This window comes from Elephas maximus, chromosome X (genome assembly GCF_024166365.1).
Source record: "Elephas maximus indicus isolate mEleMax1 chromosome X, mEleMax1 primary haplotype, whole genome shotgun sequence".
Lineage (NCBI taxonomy): Eukaryota > Metazoa > Chordata > Mammalia > Proboscidea > Elephantidae > Elephas > Elephas maximus.
The window spans coordinates 32,008,537-32,035,173 of record NC_064846.1 but is presented as its reverse complement, the minus strand read 5'-3'; the positions used below and the strand labels follow the sequence as shown (position 1 = coordinate 32,035,173).

The 26,637-nt window shown below is 37.7% G+C and overlaps 1 protein-coding gene across 8 annotated transcripts in view; it reads right to left on the bottom strand.

Moving 5' to 3' along the window:
• Positions 1-26,637, bottom strand: part of TENM1 (teneurin transmembrane protein 1) — an 893,898-nt gene that overhangs the window by 256,521 nt on the left and 610,740 nt on the right. For all 8 annotated transcript variants that reach the window (XM_049871612.1, XM_049871606.1, XM_049871609.1 and 5 more), the window contains one exon: positions 24,545-24,745. In XM_049871612.1, the coding sequence (XP_049727569.1) occupies positions 24,545-24,745 (201 nt within the window). The remainder of the gene's footprint in view (positions 1-24,544; positions 24,746-26,637) is intronic.

Here is a 26,637-nt window from a genome sequence, read left to right as displayed (position 1 = left end):
GATAAACGGAGAAAAGATTGAAGTTGTGGAGGATTTCATTTTACTTGGATCCACAATCAACAGCCATGGAAGCAGCAGTCAAGAAATCAAAAGATGCATTGCATTGGGTAAATCTGCTGCAAAGGACCTCTTCAAAGTGTTGAAGAGCAAAGATGTCACCTTGAAGACTAAGGTGTGCCCGACCCAAGCCATGGTATTTTCAATCACATCATATGATGCATGTGAAAGCTGGACAATGATTAAGGAAGACCAAAGAAGAATTGATGCCTTTGAATTGCGGTGTTGGCAAAGAATATTGAATATACCATGGACTGCCCTAAGAACGAACAAATTTGTCTTGGAAGAAGTGCGGCCAGGATGCTCCTTAGAGGCAAGGATGGCGAGACTGCGTCTTACATACTTTGGACATGTCAGGACAGATAAGTCTCTGGAGAAGGACATCATGCTTGGCAAAGAACAGGGTGAGTGGAAAAGAGGGAGACCCTCAAGGAGGTGGATTGACACAGTGGTTGCAACAATGGGCTCAAGCATAACAACAATTGTAAGGATGGCGCAGGACCGGGCAGCGGTTTTTTTCTGTTGTGCTTAGGATCGCTATGAGTCGGAACCGACTCGATGGCACCTAACAACAACAACATATGCATGAGAAAGCTGAACAAGGAATAAGGAAGACTGAAGAATATATGCCTTTCGAATTATGATGTTGGGAAAGAATACTGAATATGCTATGGATTTCCAGAAGAAGGAACAAATCTGTCTTGGAAGAAGTACAGCCAGAATGCTCCTTAGAAGTGAGGATGGCAAGACTTCATCTCATGTACTTTGGACGTGTTATTAGGAGGGACCAGTCCCTGGAAAACGACATCATGTTTGGTAAAGTATAGGGTCAGCGAAAAAGAGGAAGACCCTCAGTGAGATGCACTGACACAGTGGCTGCAACAATGGGCTCAAACACAGCAAGGATTGTGAGGATGGTGCAGGACCGGGAAGTGTTTTATTCTGTTGTACATAGAGTTGCTATGATTTGGAACCAACTTGAAGGCACCTAACAACAACAATAATATTGTTACTGAGTTATCGTATCCCAAATACTTATGTATACTTGGATTGCTTTCTAGACTTTATATCCTATTCCACGATCTGTCTATTCAGACATCAATACCATCTTGTTTCATTTACTTGAGCTTTATAACACATTACATTTTGATACCTGGTGGGGCAAATCCTCACTTATTACTTAGTAGAGTTTCATAGTTTTGTTCACAGTTACGCACAATTTAATCCCAAGATTTTTTTTGGTTCTACTTTTGTAAATGTAATTTTTTCCCATCGTATTTACTATCTCCCCTCACAGCTCTGTTGCCACCATCTTTCTTTGGCCTAATCTTCCTAGTCTTTCACCTTGTCAAATGCCACAAACAGCTGTTTTAAGTACTTGCCTTCATTTCTATGCTTTATACCTATCTCCTATTATTTATTTATTTTTGTCTTTAACTACATGCCATTATGAGTGATTAAATAATACGTTCTCAGTGTAAAATTTTGAAATACAGATAAAACAGCAATTTATCTTGAGTCTCTAATCTTACTTCCTCCTCAAGAGGGTACCCAGTAATATATGTTTGATAAACATTATTTCTAGATATCTGTCTCTGCATTTATATTAATATATGTACATGTAGATAAATAACTGTTTTGTGGGTATATTTTAACCTAAATGATATAATATTGTGCACATTTTTCTAGAACTAGAACATACTTCCAAGATATATTGTTAAGTTCATATAGAATTAACTCATTCTTTTAAACTGTTATATAACATGTCATAGTCTGGATGTTCTACAGTTCAACTAATCTTTTACAAATGGATGGTTAGATTGTTTCCAAACTTTTTTCCTGTTATAAACAATGGTATACATGCTTTTTTGTGTACATGTGCCAGCGTTCTCTAGGATAATTCTTAGAAATGGATGAAGGTTATGTGCATTTTAAATTTTGATAGCTATTGCTAAAAGACTGTACTAATTTCTACATCTACAAGCGTAGCAAAAGAATACCAGTTTTCCCATAGCCTTGACCAATATGTCAATATAAGGAGTGAAAAAAAAAAGCTTCATTTTAATTTGTATCTCCTTGATTACTAGTGACTTCAGCATCATTTTTAGTTGCTTTCCTTAAGACTATCAAGATGGGCTTGAACAGACTTGAGAATGGTCCATAGTAAAAGGCATTACATTTGGAGGTCAGAGCTGCACCATGTACTCTGTGAGCACAGAACGAATGATGCAGTCAAAGTACTTGAAGTGGCTCCACACTCGTCTGCCTTCAGAAGAGTGCCCAGATTATTCCTCAGTCTTTGTAAACAGATAAAAAATTGCTCTTCAAATATACTAAAAAGGAAATGCCATGGTTTCTTATCATAAACTGTTCTCATGTTTTATCTCTAACAAAGAAATTCTCCCCTCTAGCCAAACTTGATTTCTCTTGCTGTAGTTTACTTATTTCTTTTTATTCTATTTTCTATGGGATTGTAGAAGACCTGGTCACCAGGACCTATCTGGAAGCTTTTCAAGTCTCTTCTGAATGCTTTTTCTCTGAGTGAATAAGGGCCTTAACTTGTCATCACGGATTTTTTTTTTTCAGGATTTTATGTTTCTTTTTTTTTTAAATTATGTTGGTTTTCACATCCTCGGAGTCCTCAATACAGAAGAAGAGTAGAGGAGAAAAAAAAAAATTTCCCAGTCCAGCAAAAACAACCACTGTTGATATTTTACTATCTTTCTAGTCTGTACTCCACACACTTTGTTGAGTATTAGATATATCTTTTTAGCTTACTTTTGGACTTTCTATATATTAAGAACTTTCTAAATACAAAACTATGTGTAAACATTTGTAATGGCTATAAAATATTATAAAATGCACTCTACCTAACATGTCTGATAATGTTGCACATTTTAGTTGTGATTGATTTCTTCCTATTTTGAATAATTGTTCTGAATAGCCTTGTGCTCAATTTTTAAAAAATTCATCTTAGATGGTTTCCTTATAATAGATTCCTAGAAAAGAAATTATTAGGATAAAAAGATGAACACATTTAAAGCTCTCAAAACCTATTGCCAAATTCCTGTCTAGAAAGAATGCATGGATTACTGTGCCATTTTTATGTCCCATTCCTGCAACACACTGGATGTAGCACATTGTAGGTGTTTAACATATGTTTGTTGTCTTACCCAAAGCCTGAGTAAAGTTCTTTCCAGGACCAATATCACTAGTCCTGTCTTAACGAAAAAAATTATTATAGAGAATTAAGGCTACAACCAAACAGGGTATGAAATATCACTACTATGTCACTGAAGAATAGATAATAGGAGTTACCTAGAAGGACTGGGTTGATCGTATCATGTCACTCCATTTGACAAGGAATTGCCAGAGACCCAAGTAGTCAGAAGAGGAAGAATAGAACAGAATTATAGGTATCTGCACTGACAGAGACTGGGTTCAATCTATATAATAGAGAAATTCAGATAATGTTGAAAAAGATTTCATAAATCCCTTTCATACAGGGGTAGGTGGAGATTAATGTTTTTAGCGTCGAGTTATTTCAAGTCTTTAAGCTGGTGGCGTGGTGTTTAAGAGCTTGGCTTCTAACCCAAAGGTTGGCAGTTTGAATCCACCAGCCACTCCTTGGAAACCCTATGGGGCAGTTCTACTCTGTCCTATTGGGTGGCTATGAGTCAGAATTGACTTGACAGCAACGGGTTTGTTAGTTTCTTTCTTTCTTTTTTTTGGTTAAGCTTGGAGAAACCCTTTGTACAAGCTAGTTTATACCTCAAAATAGTCTGAATAAATGACAGATCCAGACAGTTAAGGATGTACTTAAATTCATCTGTGGTATAATTTGGACTATTTTTAAAACATACCTGTTATTTCATTTCATCCTACTAACTTTTTAGTTATGTAAGACAGGTTGGTAATATACCCAGTTTATAGACGAATAAACTAATAGTAATTAATTAACTAGCTATATGTCTCAGATTAACTTTTAGATCACTGTTCTTTTTACTTTACTGCCAGGATCAGAACAAGAAGGTCACTTACCAGATAATTACAACCCCTTTTTCTCCCAAATCCACTTAAATTAAAAACATTAGGTTGAGTCATATGATATTGTCACATTAATAGGTGAAATATCAACAATTTCATATAGTTCAACCTAATATTAAAAGCAAAGTAAATCAAACCCGTTGGTGCCAAGTCGATTCTGACTCCTAGTGACCCTATAGGACAGAGTAGAACCGCCCCATAGGGTTCCCAAGGCTGTGATCTTTATGGAAGCAGACAGCCACATGATCTTTCTCCCGAGGAATGGCTGGTAGGTTTGAATTGCCCACCTTTCAGTTAGCACCTGATGGCTTAACCATTGTGCCACCAGGACTCCTCAACCTAATATAAAGGGTGGCGAAAGAGGAGGAGAGAAGAAGCCTGACCGTTTCCTCCAGTGTAGTGTCCCCAGTTCCATTTGCAAAAGGCTGACAGGGTAAGTCTTCCATTGATAAAAGGTTTGCAAGTCCTTTGTTGAATGAAGCTCACACACTGATAGGTAATATCAAAGAAAAGAAAGACCCAAACCAGAAACCAAAACAGGGTAGCAAACCTTGGGCACAATTCAGTTTTCAAGAATATTTTAAGTAGCATATGTTTCCTTTTCACTGACAATCCTTGCCCTTGCCAAATCAGGATGATTGAAGCTCTTAATTTGCAATTTCCTAAATTTCAAGAGGATTTTTTTGTGTGTGTGTGTGTGATTGCTATATAATGATTTACCTAATTATTTTTTTTCAAGTTGCAGTTTTTGATGTTTAATTTCAAAATCAATTTAAGATGTCTTGAGTTCCATTAATACACCGTGATATTACTTCACTCATTTTCTTTCAAAGCACTTACTTTAAAAAAATGCATCGTTCTAATGATTTTAAATTACTCTACAGCGCACATACCAATTTAGAACTATTACAAAATTTTACATTTTTTTTCACAAAGCACTTCAGCTTTAAAGATATTCTGTATTTGTAGAAAGAATGAGAGAGAGTTAACTTTTAAAAGGGCATGAATACAATTTGTAGCTTTTAAATTCTGATGTAGAATGTATCCTAAGTAAATAAAACTTTAAGTGTTCAACGGGCGTAAAAAATTAGTGTATGGTGACGGCATTATTTCAAAAAATTCTCTTTTCATTCAAAGTAATGACAATATTCTTTAAATATGAATACACACATTGTGTGTGTAAGCATGTAAGAACGTGTGTGAATTTATGTACAAGTGTATGTTAGTGTGTAAGAGTGGGCATGAACATGTGAGTGTGTATGAGTGTTATAATAGGTTTGAGTGCATGTGTGAGCTACACGTGTGACAGTGTGTTTGAGTATATATGTGATTGTGTGAGAGCGTTCATGAGTATATGCATGTGTGTCCATGAATGCGCAAGGGTTGTTTGTGTGTACACGAGTGTGTGAGAATGAGTGTGTGAATGTGCATGAGTGTGTGAGGTAGTGTTTAAGAGTGCATGTGGAGGTGTGTGCGAGAGTTTGAGTGTATGTGTGAGTCTGCAAGAGTTTGTGTCTTTCTAATATAAATACATGCTTGGTGATAAAATGTTACTTGCGCTTTTATTTAGGCAGTCAGAGTGTGCTCTAGGAATTATTTTACTAGTTTCAGTATAACATTGGTGGAAATGGCTCCCCCACAACTGTATCCATAGCATATGTATAAGATGTTTGCATTAAGCATGCACACAACTTTTATCTTGCTTGAAATTTGCAGGGAAAAACAGCTATATTCAGATTTTGTCCCAGGATTTTGCACCTGGTTATATCAGTTTAACAGATGCAAATCAGCTGCCCAAGCTGGGAAATCTTTCTTCCCCAATTTTTTTTTTTTGTGATTACTTTATTCTCTCAGGATTCCTCATTCACAATGACAGATGCCACTCTTGAAGATTAATATTTAAAAGACTGTAATTCCTTTCCGTTTCCACCCTAGACCACTCTTGAAGCTACAGAGGGCACCAAGCACATTTCTGGGACCAGGCTAATGCCCAGTCATCACGACAACAGTTTCCTTTTGTTGGTTAAAGAATGCTGCTCTAGAAAACAGAAGGCAAAGCACTGGGGAGAAAGCTACCATGAAATGAGTGACAACTATTTGCTAGGCTCAGTGCCAGAATTTTTAAATACGTTATCTTATTTAATCTTCACTGCAACTTTGCAAGGTAGTGTTAGTTCCACTTTCAGATGCGGTAACTGTGGTCAGAGAGGTTGAATGAGTTGCTTAAGGTCATGTGGATAATTAGAGGTGCGGCTGGCATCAAATTCAGGTATGCCTGACTCTAAAACTGTGTCCTTTGCAGTATACCATGCTGAATTTTTTTTGACTGAATCTGAAGGTATGACCTTCCCAGAGTTATATTTTCCCTTACTGGGTATAGGGCCTATTGGGCTGCCTTATACTCTGTGGTCTTTAACTGTCTTCTCTAAAGATGCCTGAAAACTTGATTAATATCCAGTTCATATCTACCTTAGAGGCAATGAATAAATTCATGAACCATACTTCCAATGTTATGCCTCACTGTGTATTTATTTTAAAGCATCATGCCTTGATTAAACTCATTGCTGCCTGTGTAGCACATCATATTTACTGAATAACTATTATGTGCCAGAGCCTTTACACATATTACATACATTGTACAGACATGGACACTAAAGCTTCCAGAGATTAGGTAACTTGCTTAAGACTACATATCCAGAAGCAGCCAAACCTTGCAGCCACGTTGACAATCCTGGATAAGCTTCTTTGGCTAGGTTTGGGCAAGTCAGTGGATCAATTTGAGCCTCAGTTTCTCCGTCTATAAAATGCAGCTAACTGAACTCTCACTGCAGGATGTTATAAGAATTAGAGACAATATATAAAATGCACCTTGAACATAATAGACAGTTAATACATGACAGCTATTATCTGAGTCATTACACTTAATAATGAGTATGGGCTTTGTCATTAAATAGACCTAGCTTCAAAGCCTCTATCTCCTACTGGCTATGTGACCTGAGGCACACTGCTGAATTTATCCACGCTTTCATCTCCTCGTCTACAAAATGAGGATAGTATTTTATAATACTTTTCCTCAAGTGTATTCCAAAGAACATTCTCTCCATAGGATATGAAGAAATCTTAGACAAGAACTGGGTTTTCTGATGAAAGAATTGTGGAAAGCTCTGGTAGACAGGTTTCCTCATGCAGGGCTTCTTAGAATCTATGATATGTGAATGTGCTTTGTGAATTTCCAAGTGGGAGAGAACACATGCAGTATTTACCTTATCTTGTTTTTTTAAACCACAGAATGTTTCTTGTTTTCCTATAACATCTTGCAGGAAAATAGTTCTGCAGTGAATACTTCAGAAATATTGATTTATAAGATTGTTCTGAAGATGAAATGGATATTTGTAAAGCTCGTATATAGTAAGAGCTAAAAAACGCAACATTACTACTGCTACTACTACTACCTATCATCATCATCAAAGTTATTAATAAGCCCCACTACAGTACAGGTGATCTGGGCCAGAAAGGATATGTCCGATACATTCCTAGAAATGGGAATCTCCAAACTCTGCAGCCAGAGGTCTTTGTCTGCCAGATTAGGGTGAGCTATTACAATTGGGGCAGAAGCTTCAGCAGATAATATACTACATAATAATTCCTTTCAGTACGTTTCTTTAAATAAAATAGATTGCTTAGAGTCATCAAAAAGTTCTTTGCTGACTAAAATTCTAGAACATACCAGGTTGTGGTTCCACAAGTAGGGACACTGTTGCATTGGCATTTTTGACTGATTTTAATGTGTGCATAAAATCTTGTTTATAACACAGGTCTCCTATCAGGAGGGACCAGTCCCTGGAGAAGGACATCATGCCTGATAAAGTAGAAGGTCAACAAAAAAGAGGAAGACCTTCAATGAGATGGATTGTCACAGTGGCTGCAACAATGGACTCAAGCATAACAACAATTGTGAGGATGGTACAGGACAGGGTGGTGTTTTGTTCTATTGTACATAGGGTCGCTGTGAGTTGGAACCAACTTGATGGCACCTAACAACAACATATTCCTACATATGAGATTTTTGCCTCTTTACCTCTTTACCTACCTAAGAAACAAGAAAACAAGTCAGTAAGCAGTAAGGCAGCAGAGGTAAGGTGGACTGCTATTGAACACCTGATTATACGACTGAACCATCTTCTTCCTTTTGGTCCTGATTCAGTTCCTTAGAAATCTTGAAATGATTTGCTTTTCCCTTTGTATATCTCCCGTCTTGGTGCATACAGTTTGCTTACATATATGGTCCTTTTAAAATCATCTTTAAACTTTTATCCATTCTCTGCTCCGTATAGTAGAGTTAATCGTGCTTTAGGAGCTGAATTCCAGGATGGTGGTGGATCCTACTGATTCTTACCAGAAGTCTTAAGAGGTTGTGTGGGTTGCTTCTCCATGAACCAATCTTTAACAGAAATACATTCATCTAAATGGAAACTTCCTCACAAAGTGTATTTATGCATCAGACTTGGTGGTACTGAAACTTGGTGGAAAGAAATCTCAAGGAAACTTTGTATCTAGCCTGTGGGCCAACATTTTAGATTTTACTTGATGCATAAGTTTACTGACTAGGATTAGCTTCTTCAGTCTCACTACCATTTTTAAGGTAGATATTCTGAACAATGTAGAAATCAATAATTTCTCTACTATTGTAGCCCTCGACATAGCTGTTCCAGAGCATGCTTGCAGAGGCTTTGAAACTCTACTGGTAATCCCTTGATGCCCAAAGACCATTTAAATCTTGCCATCATGTGCCTCAAGTGGGAGACTTTTTTCATTATGACCGCATTGATAATAAATAAAATGGGATATACTCATTATCTGCCCCTATTATCCCAGAGTCTGGTTTGATTAGAATGTTGATGAAGAAAAGCAAAAAAACTCTGGTCAGGTTAATGTGGTGAACTACATAAATAAAATCAGAAGATGCTACTCAGATTTTTATCAAGGCTAAGTCTGTTTATGAAGGCTTATTGCTAAGTAAAAACTCAAATTTAATATGACCTTGTGGGAAGATTTGAATTTGTTTTTTTTTTTTTTCAACCCACAAAGAGATCAGGCTCTGCGGCAGTTACAGAAGGTTTGAATTTCGAGAATGAGGTCATGGTCATTCAGATGCCAACGGACAACTTGGTGATACTGGGCCACCTCTGTCCATATCCCTCTTATGTCATACACTTGATTTTTTAAAACACTCAAGCTAAATAAAGTATGTGAGGATGATTTTGTGGCCTGAGAACCACCCAAGGACCACTCTGAATGATGAGCTCTAATTCTTGCCAGTTTGTTTATTGTTATCATTTCTACGGTTTTCCGTCTGGCTGGACCCAGGGTGTATCTAGCTAATTTTATGACACAAAAACTCTTTATTCTATCCAAGTTAAAGACCTATTACTTTATTAGACAGTTTATCTAAAACATATGCTGGCTTCCTTCTTGATAAATTAAAACCTGGGCTTCCTAGGCCTGTGTTCTGTACAAGAAGCAGGTTATTGTTAGACTTTGCGATTCCATTATTGCCCCACATTTGCATTCTTTAACATAGTGTACAGAACTCTGAGTATTAATGACTGAATGCTCTTCCTGTCATAGGAAATAAAAAAATATGCATTCTTTTACACTTACTTGTCATGTTTTTATTGCTATAAACTAGAAGAGGATTTAATAATAGTTACCCTTACTGTCTTATCATTGCCAAAAACTATTTCTGATCAATTATACTAAAAGCCAAATCATCATTTTTGATAGACTTTCTCCACATTTAACTGACTTTGTCAATGATCCTATACTACAAGTTAACTTGTTCAGTTACCTTGGTACCTGAATAAAAAAAAAAATTAAGTGGTTTAATTTGGAGGAGACGTTTGGCTATATTTTGGGGGCTAATTTTGATAGTGACGTACTCTAGGGCAGCACTGTCCAATAGAAATATAATGTGACTCACAAATGCGAGGTCACATATGTAATTAAAAAATTTCTAGTAGCCACATTAAAAGGTAAAACCGATAGAGGTAAAATTAATTTTAATAATATATTTTGTTTAACCTAATATATCCAAGTATTATCATTCCAACAGGTACTCAATGTAAAAATTAGGAGATATTTTAAGTCTTTTTTCCATACCAAGTCTTTAAGAGGATCCATAAAAGTGTCTCACTGTTCTCAACACAAAGTTTTTTTTTTTTCTACTGAGCTATGGGTTTGTGTTTATCTTAAGAACCCAATCACAATGAATCATGTAACTGATCACACTGCCTTCTTTGTGTTGGTTGGGAATTAAGAAAATTACGGTGAAATCTGAGGTCCACCTTGTACTCACCACTTCTCTGGTTTCATCTTATCTTTGTTCTTCCCATTTTCCACATCTCATTTTTTCCATCCATTTAATTTTTATTGTATTATCCTACTGTCTTGCTCATACAGTGAAGTAGTATAAACCTAGGACTTAAATCCAGGCAGATCCCAATAGTCTGGGTTTAAGTCCTTGCTTCTGCCATTTATTGTGCAGCCTTGTGGTCTTGTTCTGACTGATTAGTGAGCTTTTCCATTGTCTGTTTCCACAGATGTAGTCGATTTGATTCCTGTGTATTCCATCTGGTGAGGTACACATGTATAGTCACTATTTATATTATTGAAAAAAGGTATTTGCAATGAAGAAGTTGTTGGTCTTGTAAAATTCTATCATGCAATCTCCAGCATTGTTTCTATCATCAAGGCCATATTTACCAATGACCAATTCTTCATTTTACCAACTTCCACATTCCAACCGCCAGTAATTATCAGTGCATCCTGACAGCATGTCTGATCAATTCAGACTGCAGAAGTTGGTAAAAATCTTCAATTTCTTCATCTTTGGCCTTAGTGGTTGGTGCATAAATTTGTATAATAGTCATATTAATTGGTCTTCCTTGTAGGTGTATGGACATTATCCTTTCACTGACAGCACTGTACTTCAGGATAGGTCTTGAAATGTTCCTATAGGGTTGACTTTTATTTCCTCACTTTTCTCTATGCATCACTGCTTATGAAACACTGAACAAGTAGGTGCTTAGAAAATTTATTTTCATTCAGTGTTCAATAAATTGTCCACACCACTATCCAGTCTCTTCATTTTTCTTAGTAATAGAACCTCTGTTATTTATCTGTGCACACTGTTTTCTGAAGTAAAGATTACATTTCTCAGCTTCCCTTGTTTTAGGTGTAGTCACATAACTAAGTGATTGGTCAATGAGATATATACGAATGTTTCTAGCAGTAGCTAGACTGAAGTCTCCATAAAAAGGAGGTAACAGACCCTTTGCTCTCCCCCCCTTTTTTTCACTTTGTTTCCTGGAATGAGGATGTGATGGCTGGAGCACTGGCTGCCATGAAGCACTATGAGGATAAAGTCCCCATCCTAGGGACAGTAGAGTTGTGAGCTGGAAGAAGTTTAATTTGTGGAGTCACCATACCAGTTCTGGATTGCTTGCCTCTAGATTTCTTTTACGTGAGAGAAAATTATACTTATATCTTTTTAAAGCTACTCTTTTTTTCCTTGAAAGAGATACTTCCTGTCTCTGAACTCTATTCTTAGCTGACACAGCCATAATATAAACTTTCCTTAAATATGATTTTATAATGAACAACAGGGCTAAAAGTAATTGAGTAAAGAGATAGAACAATTACTCTCCAACTTTTCAGTTGGCTATTCTACAAACACAAGAAATAACTCCATTTGGGTAGGGACAAAAGGATGTAATGACTTTGGGATAGAAAGAATTTTCATACTCCTTCAAGTTAGTTCAGGTTTACAGTATCTGAGAATGAATTTCTTTGAGACAGCTACTAATTTATCTGGTACATACAAAAGATTTGCCTTTATGTCTTTCAATGAGAATTGAAATGTAATAGCTACCATTTATTATTAAAATTTAGTGCCTACTATGAGAGAAGTGGACAATACCAGGAAGATGTTTACCTATGTTTTATTGACTATGCAAAGTCATTCGACTGTGTGGATCATAACAAATTATGGATAACATTGCAAAGAATGAGAATTCCAGAATATGTAATTGTGCTCATGACGAATCTGTATATAGATCAAGAGGCAGTTGTTGGAACTGAACAAGGGAATACTGCATGGTTTAAAGTCAGGAAAGGTGTGCATCAGGGCTGTATCCTTTCATCATACTTATTCAATCTGTCTGCTGAAAAAATAATCCGAGAATCTGGACTATATGAAGAAGAATGGGGCATCAGGATTGGAGAAAGACTCATTAACAACCTGCATTATGCAGACGACACAACCTTGCTTGCTGAAAGTGAAGAGGACTTGAAGCACTTACTAATGAAGTTCAAAGACCACAGCCTTCAGTATGGATTACACCTCAACAGAAAGAAAACAAAAATCCTCACAGCTGGACCAATGAGCAACATCATGATAAATGCAGAAAAGATTGATGTTGTCAAGGATTTCATTTTACTTGGATCCACAATCAACACCCATGGAAGCAGCAGCCAAGAAATCAAAAGACGCATTGCATTGGGAAAATCTGCTGCAAGAGACCTCTTTAAAGCATTAGCAAGCAAAAATGTTATGTTGAAGACTAAGGTGTACCTGACCCAAGCCATGGTGTTTTCAGTCGCCTCATATGCATGTGAAAGTTGGACAATGAATAAGGAAGACTGAAGAAGAATTGATGCCTTTGAATTACTGTGTTGGCAAAGAATATTGAATATATCATGGACTGCCAAGAGAATGAGCAAATCTGTCTTGGAAGAAATATAGCCAGAATGCTCCTTAGAAGCAAAGATGACAAGACTTCATCTCACATATTTTGAACATGTTATCAGAAGGGACCAGTCTCTGGAGAAGGACATCGTGCTTGGTAAAGCAGAGGGCTAGCGAAAAAGAGGAAGATCCTCAACAAGATGGATTGACACAGTGGACGCAACAATGGGCTCAAGCATAGCAACGATTGTGAGGATGATGCAGGACTGGGCAGTGTTTTGTTCTGTTGTGCATAGGGTCGCTATGAGTTGGAACCAACTCGACGGCACCTAACAACAACAAGATGAGAGAAGCACTATGCTACATGTTCCATTTATACTATTTCATTTAATCATTATAAATACCCTACAAAGGAAGATTTTCCCATTTTACAAGAGAGGCTCTGAGAAGTCAAGTAACTTACTCAATGTCATACAGTAAGTTAGAAGCAGAGCTAGGATTTGAGTTAATTTCAGTCTGATATATTCTATGCTAAATCTCTAGCAAAGTTTTATCACATCTGGACAGTTAAAGAAGTGATGGCTGGGATATTTCCCTGTATATCCTCAGTGCCAACTTTTGAGAGATTAAATGGAAGTGTTAACAATGGGAAGGTAACATTTGTTGAATTTTAAGAAGGCTTTCTGACTGGTTTGTTGGACAAAAGGACTAAACCAGGAATCATGGGACCTGTTTCTCACGTTAACTATGTGCGTAATTAGCTGCATGACCTTACATGAGTCATTCCACCTTTCTGGTCCTAAGTTTCCTCATCTATAAAAGGAGTGGGCAAATAGGTCATTTCTAAGGTCTAATCTAGTCCCAGTATTCCACGATTATGCCAATAAATCTGTCAAAGAAGAAATGAACACAGGGAAACTGTTGGAAAAGAAAGTAAAAAAAAATAGTATTTAAAGCTTAAGAAATATTGTGGTACCTCAATTCTCACTGCCTGACATGCAGAACTCAATTAAAAATAAAGGAATGAACCTAGAAGTGTGAGAAGCTTGATTTGATTGTTGAAACTGCTTATTCTTGACTCCATTGTTAACCTTGCTGACTTTGACTGCTATGGTTTCAGAAATATCTTTTAAGAATATTCTCAGAACATTCTTCCAATGCACATTAACTGAATCATTTTGCTAACATGGAATGAGATCTTCTAGGTTTTGTGAACTTTAATGTGTTTATTCATATCTTAGTAGAATAAATTCTTGATTTAAGTGGAACTTAACAGCTTCTTTCCTCCAGTATGAAGGAAAAAATTGGGAATTAATAAAAATAAATTGAAATTTGTTATTTAGCTTAAAAACCTATTATGAAGATTTAGAAATTGAGACCCATGGTGGCTAATTTGCCAAAGATTACACGCAGAGTCATAGCTCTACCAGGGGTCTGGGGACATCTGCTGATCTGGGGTAATGTAGAGTTTTGGTGAGGGTTCACAGTGGCAAACAGATTGTTGTCTAAACCTTGGGCCTACATAAGAGCAGGAATCTATATTGGAAACCAAACTAGAAGAAAGTATGCCTTACAGAGACAGAATAGAAGAAAGTGATCCGTCTCGGGGTTGAATCTATGAAGATGTTAAGTAACAAGCTTCTCCTGAGAGTTCATGGCCACTGTAGCTAGGTTCCATGTGAGTTTATGGCCTAAATTTACACTATTTGTGTGGTCTTAAAAACTGTTACCCGAGATTTTCAATTTAAAGTTTTCCTTGGTCTGTAGTGCAAGCAGCTTTCTGACAAACAAATATAAATCCTTCCCAGAGGAATACTTTTGTCACACAGGGTTTAGAGGCAATTTTAACATATTTGAGCTGATGATAAAAAAAAAACCCATAAATGACAAGAATGTGAGTCATCATATTTGAGTTGAGAGAAACAACAAACCCTAAACACAAACCCACAAAGACTTCAGATGCTGTACTTATCAGAATCAGTATATAAAATAACTATGTTTAATATGTTAGCCTGCTTCCAAAAAACAGGACTAAGGAGCAAGAAATTACCAAAAATAGCAAGGCATGTTAAAAAAAAAAAAAAACCTAAATGAAAACTTTAGAAATAAAAAACAACTGAAATTAAAAATTCAATATCTGTTGCCATCAGTTGATTTCCAAGGAACAGCTGATGGACTTGAACTGCTGACCTTTGGGTTAGCAGCAAAGCTCTTAACCACTGCTCCAAAAATTCAATGGAAGGGTGAAATGTCACAGTAAACACAGTTAAAGAGAGATTTGGTGGACTAGAAGACAGGCATGAAGAAATTACCTATAACACAGAGAAATAAAGAAATGGAAAATAGGAAAAACAAGTTAAAAACATGGAAGCTACAGTGGGACCATCTAAGGAAATGTCCAAAAAGAGAGAATATAGAATGGGAAAAAGTCAGGATTTAAAGAGAGATAATGACTGAAAAATGTCTGTGATTTATAAAAAGACATGGATTCTCAGATTCAAGAAGCTCAGCAAGTTCCAAAACAGATAAATAAAAATTAATGCACGCTGATCTTTAAGAAAAGACAATGGACTATGAGTGCTACTGCTGGCCTCAACTCTGAAGCATATATAATAGAGTTACTTTCCCTGCCTGTTACAGCAAATTAGTTCCTTCAGCTATAAAATGAGGAAACTATTGCTTACTCTACTTACACCTCATGGATATTATGAGAGAAAGAGAAATCTTTTTTGCTAGGAAATTTGGAAGCTGGTGTACACATCAAATTCCCTATAGCAGACTCGTATCCATTCAGAATTTCTAGGAGCTTTACCTTATCAGGTTACCAGGTGGAAAATTATATATATATATATATATATATATTTGTATATATAATCTCTGGAACAGTTCTGCAGGAATTCTGTATCACTGAAACTCATTATGCAATCTAAATTCTGACCCTAGATTAGAAAATGGGTACGTAAGTATTTGGAGAAGTAGGCTTGGTGGCGCAATGGGTAAAGCACTGGGACACAAACTGAAAGGTCAGTGGTTCGAACCCATCAGCGGCTCCACAGGAGAAAAGACCTGGCTATCTGCTCCCATAATGTTTTCAGCCTAGGAAACACTATGGCATAGTTATACTCTGTCCTATAGGGTTGCTTATGAGTATGAACTGACCTGATGGCACACGACAACAAGTACATGGAGAAAAAAAAAAACCCATCAGATAAATGCACTTTTATTACAAGAATAAAAATATTATTCAGCTTATTTGGGGAGGATGTATGCGGTATCTCCAAATATCTGATTTTGGCATGCAGGATTGGGAGTACTTATTTTGTTCCTTCCTCACATTCTGACTACCAATTTTATACAACTGAATCCTGGCTTCTTTCAACCTTTATCAGCCGTCGTCACCATAGAGCTTTTCCATGTCCTCCTACCCTGTCAGAGGAATGGCATGCAACAGGGGCAGATTGTGGAGGTAGGTACCCAGGTGGCCACTTCCCTCACAGGATCCCACCTATAGGGCCACACACACCTTTTAGATACATACTTGCTCTAGGTCTATTTTTGCTTCATGTAGATAAATATGGATTGAGAAAAATGCCAAGTAGCAAATAAACATGGAATTCAGAATAAGAGTTTGAGTAAATGAGGGGAACACATTTAACAGTGGAACACAAAATTTGCCTGTTTTCTTTTGATGGTCCTATTGGTCTGTTCAAATGCATTCCTTATTGTATAGTACTTTAATCATGGAAATAAGTACTCTCTCTTACACTCAGGCTTAGACACATTTTCTTGTTTCACAATTGCCACCTCATTTAAATATATATCTCAGGTTTGAAAAACAATTTTAAAGCTTTAATGTGCTTCAACAGTCAATAGGATTAGCTGAGATTTACAGAGATGCAGCTGCAAATTTACCTCTTAGTTCAAACTTGTCAAATTGTGAAAAGTTTTACTGCATTTTTACATTGCTGCCTGCTAATGATGGCATAACAGGCGTGGTCTTTTATTGTCCCAGAAGGATAAAAATACAAGATGCATTTTGAAGCCATTTGATATTTGATGTACTTTAAATCACCCCACTATTTTTATATGTAGCCTTTTGGCCATTAGATGAACTCTCTTTTATAAAGATAGGGTATTTTTATCTGTGAATATTTGTGGGTTCAATTTCTATTTTCACTTTAGACGAAAAAAAAAAAGGCTCAGGGGTGACAAACCATCTGAGTAGGATGTGTAGCTAGAAAATCATAATAACGGTGTTTTTTTTTTTTCCTTCCATTTCATATCTACTTCCCAAGGATATTTCTGTGGATTCATTCTTACACACTTAATTTGGCTTGGAATTTTCTCAAAGATGCTGTTGGATTGTATTTCTAGTGCCACCAATGAATTTCACTTACTGACTTTAATATTTTAGAGATAATGCTTTGACCTCAGTATAGTGTTACTGGTGAAGCCACCATGTTTCAAGTCGAGGTTTGTTTTATTAAATCAATCAAATCAGAGTCACCTTAAGGTGAGTAGGAAAAGCATTACTTTAAAATAAATCTGATCACAGGTTGTCATACTTTGAATATCAAGTTGAAGATAAGCTCACATGGGCATTAGTCATAAACATATACAATATGCCTTTTGTTATTGTAAGCCAAAAATCACTATAAACCCCCCACCATGTTTCAGTGACTAGTTGTCTGTATTTAAACTCTTCTTTAAGTCCTGGGTATTTGTAGCATTATGATACATTAATATCGATTGCTAACTAATAGAAACATTTCTTTCTGAGATCTCAGCTACTGTTCCTAAGAAATCCCAGGCATGTGTCCAAAACTGCATAAGGGGAAGTACCTTCAATCCTTGGGTTCCTAATCTGTTACACTAATTGAAGATGCTAAATTCTAGTTATCATATATATGAATACTTTTCCCTTCAACGGCATGATGAATGGCTAAATAGTTGTTCCCATGTCTTGTGTGTTACATTTTGGAACAAAGCTTCTTTATCAAATGGCACTTATGACCTTGCTGTAACTATAATGCGGGCAGGGAAAATAAAGTGTACACAGTAATCATTTTAAATGGCCTGATCAACTACCAGAAATTTCAAGAAAGTGATGCCTTATATGTGCTAAATATGTAGAGTCAGGTGAAAATCTTTTGAATACTGGCACTTTCCATAAAGGGGGAAAACTAAAAATGCCTTTAAAACATATGGTACTTGTCCAATCAAGGAAAGTTTCACTAGCAACAATAATTATATGAGCCCCTTAGAACCTCCTCCCCTAATTATTTGTTTTATTAGTTGATGCATATCACCATCCCTTAGGGAACACTTAAAAACATAATGAGACATTGTTCTAATGAAGATATATATGCACACACACGTGTATGTGTGTGTATCTTCATGTAGAGGGAAATCCTCAAACAACATGGTCTGTATATAAATGTATAGAAGTCTTTATAATGAAAACGCAGCTATTTAGAATATTTTATCACCATCAACAAATGGAGTTAAGACAGTTTGTGGACTGTATCAATAGTCCCATATATGGGATCAAGAATCATAGATCTTAGTGTTGAAAGGGGCCTCGTGGGCGGTTTGGCTAATCTTCTACCATTGTACAAATGAGGCAGCTGAGACTCAAAGAAGTTAAGTGACTTATGGTCACTGTGCTGTGAATACATGAACACACACATACCGTTGCCTCTCTGATGGACAAGAGGGAAGCATGTCATAGCATAGTCTGAAAACAAATATCCTTATAACAAGGAAATTGCCTTCTAGCCTCTTTAGGAGCTAAACCTCCTTGGATGAAGTCAACAATGATGGTGCTTCATTCAGTTCTGCTTTATAGCAAGTAGTATGTTCAGAAACACCTGAGGGCCTAATGCTCCATATCTCTCTAGCTGATTAACCCACTTCTAAAACACAGCATAATAAGACAGGTCGGGGGGCAGAGAAAGTGCAAGAGTTGTCCTTCTCTCTATGCGAATGCTTAACGTCTATGAATTCCTCCGTAAGTTATTTGTGAGTAATGATAAAGGGAGTGGTGGCTCAGAGGAACTTTCATCAAGAGGAGAGTACAAAGCGCTAAACTCTGCTTTTATGCTTCCCCTCAAAGTCTATGTGATCAGGAGGAGCCAGATTTTACAAAATAAAAATATAGTGGAAGCGTTTCATAATGCTGAATTCTGAGGTTAGGGCTGATACCCTTACATTGTAACCCACTGCTGTCGAGTCTATTCCGACTCATAGTACAGCTACATGTATTACTCAGTTTTCACTGCAAGGAGTGAATTTTTCAGGGAACATGATTTGACCTGTGGTATATCCACATCTAAATCATGTTACAACAAACTTCTATTGCATTCCTCTTGAGGTATTTTTAAAGACTAATGAGTTAACCTTTGTGAAGTGCCCTGAGACCTTCAGGTTAAAGAAGCTTGTATCAAGCATCAATTCAGTGCCGCTAACAATACTCAATGTACCTAGAAAAACACCGAAAATAATCAGTAAACCATTTGCTGCAGTCCCCTTGGTATCAGAGCGGCACAGTTAACATGCTAACAGCTAAGCTTCGTGTGCTTAGAGGAAGAAAATGATCAATGGCAGAGAGCATATCCACCTTGGAAATGACATGATCCATTATAAGAATCAGATGTTAAATTGCTTCCTGTAGTGAGTGCACTCAATTAAAAGTCTGCACAGTGAGATCATCTCGATAGTTAAATATGCTCTGTGGGAACAACCTTTGTGGAGCTTAAAAATCACAGAAGGACTATTCGTACCGTGACACTGGAGAATTGGAAGGCATTTCCTTCCCCTATTTTTCTAGCCGGTAGTTTTATTAGGAAGTCTCTTGTCTGAGAGGTTGCTGAGTTTTGGGTCATATCTATCATCCTTTTGCTTCTTTGAGCAAGAGATGTTCTTCCTCTTGGGTTCAGAATGGATGAATATTGCTTTGGTCTAGGCTTTCTGGACAAAAATATGTTATTCGTGCCTTTAGTATATGATGACCTTCATCTCCTAGAATTTTCCCGTTTCAGTAAACTAGTCACTTAATTCTTGTCACCTTGCTAACTATTCCTTCTTCAGTGGTGAGTGGATGCAGGGGTGGGTGGAAGGGATGAAAAGAACACTAGATATGGAATGAAATCAGCAGACCTGGTTTCTGTTCACTGGTTTGCTATTAGTCAGGTCTATGGCTTTGGATAAATTTTTTAACCTCTCTGACCCTCGGTTTCCTCATCTTTCAAAAATTCATGTATTTCTTGTTCATTATTTATTATTGTCTATGGCTCCCAGGCAGAATGTAAGCTCCACAAATGCAGAAATATTTATGTTCCTTCCTGATGTATCCCAAGAGTCTTGAACAGTGTTTAGCACATGGCACATGAGTAGGTGCTCAACGAAAATTGGTTTAATAGATGAATATTACATATCTCAGTTGGTGGTGTGACCATTCATCCAGTCCCTCAAAATAGAAACCACAGAGTCAGTTAAAATTACATCTTCCCCTTATATCCACATAACCACCAAGTACTACTTCTTAATCTCTCTCAGGTCTTTCTTTTTCTCTCCATCTGCACTACAATTCCCTTATCTCAGATTTTTGTCATTTTTGCCTGCATTCTCCACACTGCTTCCAGAGTGATCTTTCTAAAATGCAAATATGGCCATGGCACTACCCTCTATAAACCCCTTCAACAGCTTTTCCATTGCCCTGAGGATCAAGTCCGAACTCTTAGGCATGGTACACAGGCCCTTTGTGATCTGTGTAGTCTTTTGTGACCACTCGCTAGACCCTCTAAAAAAAAAAGACCCTCAGGCAAGATTAAATGCCCCTTGCATATTGTATACATTTCTTCTTTTTAACACTTACTGCACAGTATTCTAAATCTTTGTTCACATTTGTCTCTCCAACTGTAGATATTATCTTTCATCTTTTATTGCCTCACATGCTGACAGAGACATCCAAAAAAAATTTTTTTGTTTTTGTTTTTGTATGTCTCTCCAACTATAGATATTATCTTTCATCTTTTATTGCCTCACATGCTGACAGAGACATAGGGACTCAATAAATGTTTGGCAAATGAATTAAATGAGGAGGTTAGACTAGAGCATTGGATCTCACACTGTGGCGCAAGCTGCCTCCGTCTGTGCCTCCGTGCACTAGAATTATCAGAGATGCTGGGGCAGGTGGATTAGCGGCCACTATAATTTGAGAAGAACTGAACCAGAGAATCTCTAATCTTTCTTCCAGATCTAACATTCTATGAGGATATCTTTTTTTTCTCATTATTTGATTTGTTTTGGTGGGTAAGGGTGGTTTGGGGTGAGGGGTAGCGGGATGGGGTTTAGGGTACTTCATCTGGAAGAGAAAGAAGGAAGGGGAGTGTAGAGACATGCTCATTTTAGCCATTCCTCTCCTTCTGTGTGATTTTCTTCTTTGCAGGTTCATGCCTGTGTGTGTTAGGAGGCAGGGGCCAAAGGAGGAAAAGGAAACTCTCAGTATGTTGAATTTAATATACTTTCATTGGAAACACAAATATTTGAATTTGTGTAACAGATGAGTGGAACCTTACCAGGAATGTTACCCAATTCTGAGGCATCAGGGAGGACACAGAAGGGATGTGAATGGCCTGAGGGAGCAATCATGTGACACATAAGCATTATTCAATCAATTAATGTGTTCTAAGCCGTATAGAAAGAGGTGTGCTTTTGACTCACTGTTAAGAATGTTGTGGTAAATGTTGGTGTTCTCTAGGGTTCTGACTTTCTTCGTCGTCGCTTTCCACACTCTCCCTGGATGATAACATGCATTCTTGTGATCTGAACTATGTCCCAAATATTTATCCCCAGCTCAGGATTCTCCCATAAGTTCCATTCTTGATCATCAGTTGCTCACTGGACATATCCACCTGGATCATCTGCAGATACCTTAAAGTGAGCACGCCCACAACTGAGCTCATCATGTCCTGGCCCTCTGCCCCCAAGCCTGCTTTTCTGCCTGTGCTTTCTCTCCCTTGGCTGATGGTGCTTCCTTTCACCCAGCCGCCTGAAGTAGTTATCCCTGGCTCCTCTTTTTCTCTCATTTACCATGGTAACTCCTCTCCAGTCTGCCTCTGCTTCACCATTCTCACAACCACAGTTTCAGTTCAGGCCCTCTGCACCATCTTGCTCCTGGACTACTCCAGTCATCAGTGCACTTGTCTCTTAGATCCCTAGTTCATCATCTCCAATTAGTCTTCTCAGTTGCTGTCAGAGTGGTCAATCTAAAATACGATTTGTTTCAAATCACTCAGTGGCTTCCTATGGTGTCAAGCGGAACTACAAATTCCTTAGTATGGGCTGTAAATGCAACTCCTCATGTTCTGGCCCTTGCTTACCTCTCCAATTTTATCTCCTACACTTCAAGGCTGGAGTTGTACTTGATGACTTGAAAGTCCTCAAACGTGTCATGTGGATTGGCATCTCTATTTCTTTGTGTAAGCTACTCTTTCTCCCTGGAATGTATTTTCCCCTCTTGTCCACCTGATAAACATGTAATCATCTTTCTAGTGTTAGTTCAAGAGTTCAGACTTCTACAAAGCCTTGCCTGACTGTAGGGCCTCTTCTCACAGAAATAACCTTTGTGCTGTTTGGCACAAGGCCCTAGACAGCCTAACAATGATGTCTTTTTATAAACGGTGAATTAGATGATGGACTCGTAGAGATCAGTACACTACAGCGATCTAATGAATGGACTGTGGAGCCAGAATAGTGTAGTCCAAATCCTGGCTCTGACACTTGTTAGCTGGGTGAGCTTAGGCACGTTATTTAACCTCCTTGTGCTCAGATTCCTCATCTATAAAATGGGCATAATTACAGCACTTAACCTCCTAGGGTTGTTATGAGGATTAAGTAAATTAATATAAATACAGCACTTAGAATGGTACCTAATACATAACAACTGTTATGTGTACACTATAATACTACTAATGGTAATACTACTAATAGTATTATTATTATTAGAAACTTGAAACTCCAGGGCATGATACTATGTCTGACACATGGATGGACCGAAGGTGTTCAATAATGTTTAGCAAATAAATTAATAATCGAGTTAGTTCTCTACTATACATTCCCTGAGCAATCAGTCGCATAGCCCTTCTCTAGCTTTTTCAATGCATCTCCTCCACTAGGCAGTAAGCTCCATTTGTACAAGGACCTTGTTCGTCTTGTTCACCACTATTATCCCCAGCACCAAGCACTGTGCAAAGCACAAAGCGGGCATCCATATTATTTGCTAGATATATAAATGAATGACTTTTAAGATTTGCATTTTAGTTATTATTAGATTGTCTTTAGCATTTTGATCATTTTCAGACATTATAAAATACAATCCTCTCTCCCATAGTATTTCTATGCAAGGCAACAAATTTTCTTACAATGAAGTACTATGTTAGAACAAATTCTCTCAAAAGCATACAAGTCCAGACTTTTTGGTTCATGAGCTTAACGCAGTGGTACAAAAAGTCCCACAGTGTACCTATCCTTCCTGCTTACCATGCATCATTTTACATCCTCAACAAAATTCATAGGTAGGGGCTTTATAGCAATTAAAAAAAAACCCAAATCAGTTGCTGTCAAGCTGATTCCAACTCATGGCGACTCCACGTGTGTCAGACTAGAACTGAGTTCCATAGGGTTTTCAAGGAGTACCATTTATTATTTCTACTCATTTAATGAGCACATGATCTAGGGGTAATAATAAAATAGAATAAATGCCTCATTATTTGTGATGTTTTATAATTCAGGTAAAAAAACAAACCATATACCCAAATACCTACATCCCAATGCCTTCTATGCTATGTGCTGTAGCACCAGCAATGAGTATAGCAGGATTTCAGAGGGTCCCCGTAGATGTGATCAGGAAAGATTGTATGGCTAAAATCGTACTTGGTCCTGGTGAATGGCCTGGATTTTCATGGGTGGGAGAGTGAAATCATTCCATGCTGAGGAAAGGGGATAGAGAAAAGTGTGAAAATACGATGGATTGGGGGGTGTGGAGAATATGCAGATTACTTTTTTTTTTTGGTAGATGAGGGACTTGTGGAGGAAGTGGAAGTGGAAAATAAGGCTGGAGATAGAGGTTTTGAATAGTTTGTGTTGGATTTTTAATAAGAGACTAAGAAATGCGAAGCATATCTAAAGACAATGGGGAACTATAGAAGATTTTAGGGTAGGGAATGGGATAAGGAAAACAATGTTATAGGAATAGTAATTGGGCGGCAATATAGAAAATGGAGTAGAATTCCTGGGCTAAGACGATTAGTTGTGTTTTTACGTGATGAGACACCCAGTGCAAATAGCTAGCAGACGGTTGGAAATGCAGGACAATTGGAGTTTGGCAGAGATATAGATTTGAAATAGTTTGCATAGAACTGATAGGAGGAGACTTGGGAAAGGATGAAATAACTGCAGGAGAATAGAGGATGAAGAGAGAGCTTCAAGCACGGATCTACGACAATGAAAAATACCAGTAACAGCATAGTATAAATGAAAACACAGTATAAGACTAGCCTATAAAATATCTGGAAGGCCCCTGTGACCCATGAAAGGCACCTAGATCATACTTTAAGAAGCACCACTTTAAGGGAATGACCGATTAGAACCTGGGAATGGAGGAAGGAGGAGGAGGAGACAACGCCAATGTACCTGTTGAGCAGTCAGATCCTGTCCACTTGGGATCACAGCTGCACACTCCAGTGTCCAGAAGAAAAGTCCCATGTCCTGAGCACTGCTCTTGACATACGGGAAGCGGAGTTTCACAGTTGATTCCTCCCCAGCCAGTGGAACAGTGGCATTCTCCTTTTACACAGATGCCATGGCTGGAACACATGGGGTCTAAGCAGTCCTCTGAAGGTCCAAAAAGAAGGGGGGGGGGAAGGTTAAAAGGGAACAGCTGTGGCCACCATACCTTACAATAATGAAACTAAGATATTCACATTGACTTCCTAATGTTACATCATCAATGCTGTTTTAATGAGGCAGTAAAGTGACTCATGCAAACACTGTGTTCAAACCAGAAGATTATTAACACTGAAAAATATGGTGAAGTATCATAAAGGTTGCAACTTAAATTTAGAAGAAGGAGACAACACACACGCTATGTGAAATTGTAAACAGTGTTGAAGTACCCCTACATAAACAGGTGGGTGGAACAGTGAGGGCCTTCAATAGAAATTCCTTGGCTTTGCAAGTCATTCCTTATCCTTTCTGAAATTGGAATCATAGCTCCAAGAAAGGCTATTACTTGATATGTCTCGAAGAGCTTATATATTTTTTTTCAGTTTGGATTATTCGAGGTATTGAGTGAGGTGATCGCCGTTGCATGAAATCATAAAATTTGAATCAATTTATCGTAATCTTCTATTTATTCCTTAGAAGCACTGAAATGCAACATTTTTAACCTAATTTCAAAATTCGTTTCTTCATGGCTTCTCTTTCTATCATGACACTGTGAAGTAACTTTCAATGTCTTAGAATATCACAGATCCAAATTCCATTTGTCTCTGATTCTGTGAGTCTGAAAAATTTTGACACATTCTAACAGATGTATAAACTATTTTGGAGGTAGGTTCCTATGCTTGCCTTGGGGAAAAATTACTTCGTGCTTTTAACTGAGTGACCAGTCCATGGGAAATGGCAAGGTTGGTTACCGAATTTCTAGTCTTACCACAAAGGAGCCCTGCTGGGGCAATGATTAAGTGATTGGCCGCTATCCAAAAGGTTAGTACTTCCAACCTACCCAGCAGCACCATGAGAAAAAGACCTGGAAATCTCCTCTCGTAAAGATCACAGCCAAGAAAACCCTATGGTGCAATTCTACCCTGTCACATGGTATCGCTATGAGTCGAAGTTGACTTGACATCACCTAACAAAAATAAAAACTCATTGCCGTCAAGTTGATTCCAACTCATAGCGACCTTATAGGACAAAGTAGAACTGTCCCATAGGGTTTCCAAGGAGCAGCTGGTGACCTTTTGGTTAGCAGCCAAGCTCTTAACCACTGTGCCACCAGGGCTCCAACAACAATAGTCTTCCCATACAAATAAGATGAGACTAAACTTATCGTAATGAGAATGTATGATTTGAATGACTTTTCCAGCAACAGAAATGGATTGATACGCCTGTCTTTATTCGCAACACTGGCCTAATTTTAGGGTGTAGCTTCTGGCCATGGAACAGAGTAAGTCCAAATGCGTAAATCCAACTGAACGTTATTAATATGTTGTTGTTGTTAGATGCTGTCGAGTTGGTTCTGACTCATAGCTACCCTCGGTACATACAACAGAACGAAAACACTGCCTGGTTCTGCACCATCCTCACAATCGTTGCTATGTTTGAGCCCACTGTTGCAGCCACTTTGTCAATCCATCTCATTGAGGGCCTTCCTCTTTTTTGCTGACCCTCTACTTTACCAAGCATGATGTCCTTCTCCAAGGACTGGTCCCTCCTGACAACATGTCCAAAGTATGTGAGACAAATTCTCACTGTCCTCACTTCTATGGAGTATTCTGGCTGTACTTCTTTCAAGACATATTTGTTCATTCATCTGGCAGTCCGTGGCATATTCAATTTTTCTTTGCCAACATCATAATTCAAAGGCACCAGTTCTTCGGTCTTCCTTATTCATCGTCCAGCTTCCGCATGCATACGAGGTGATTGAAAATACCATGACTTGGTTAGGCGCACCTTAGTCCTCCAAGTAACATTTTTACTTTTAATATTTAAAGAAGTTTTTTTTG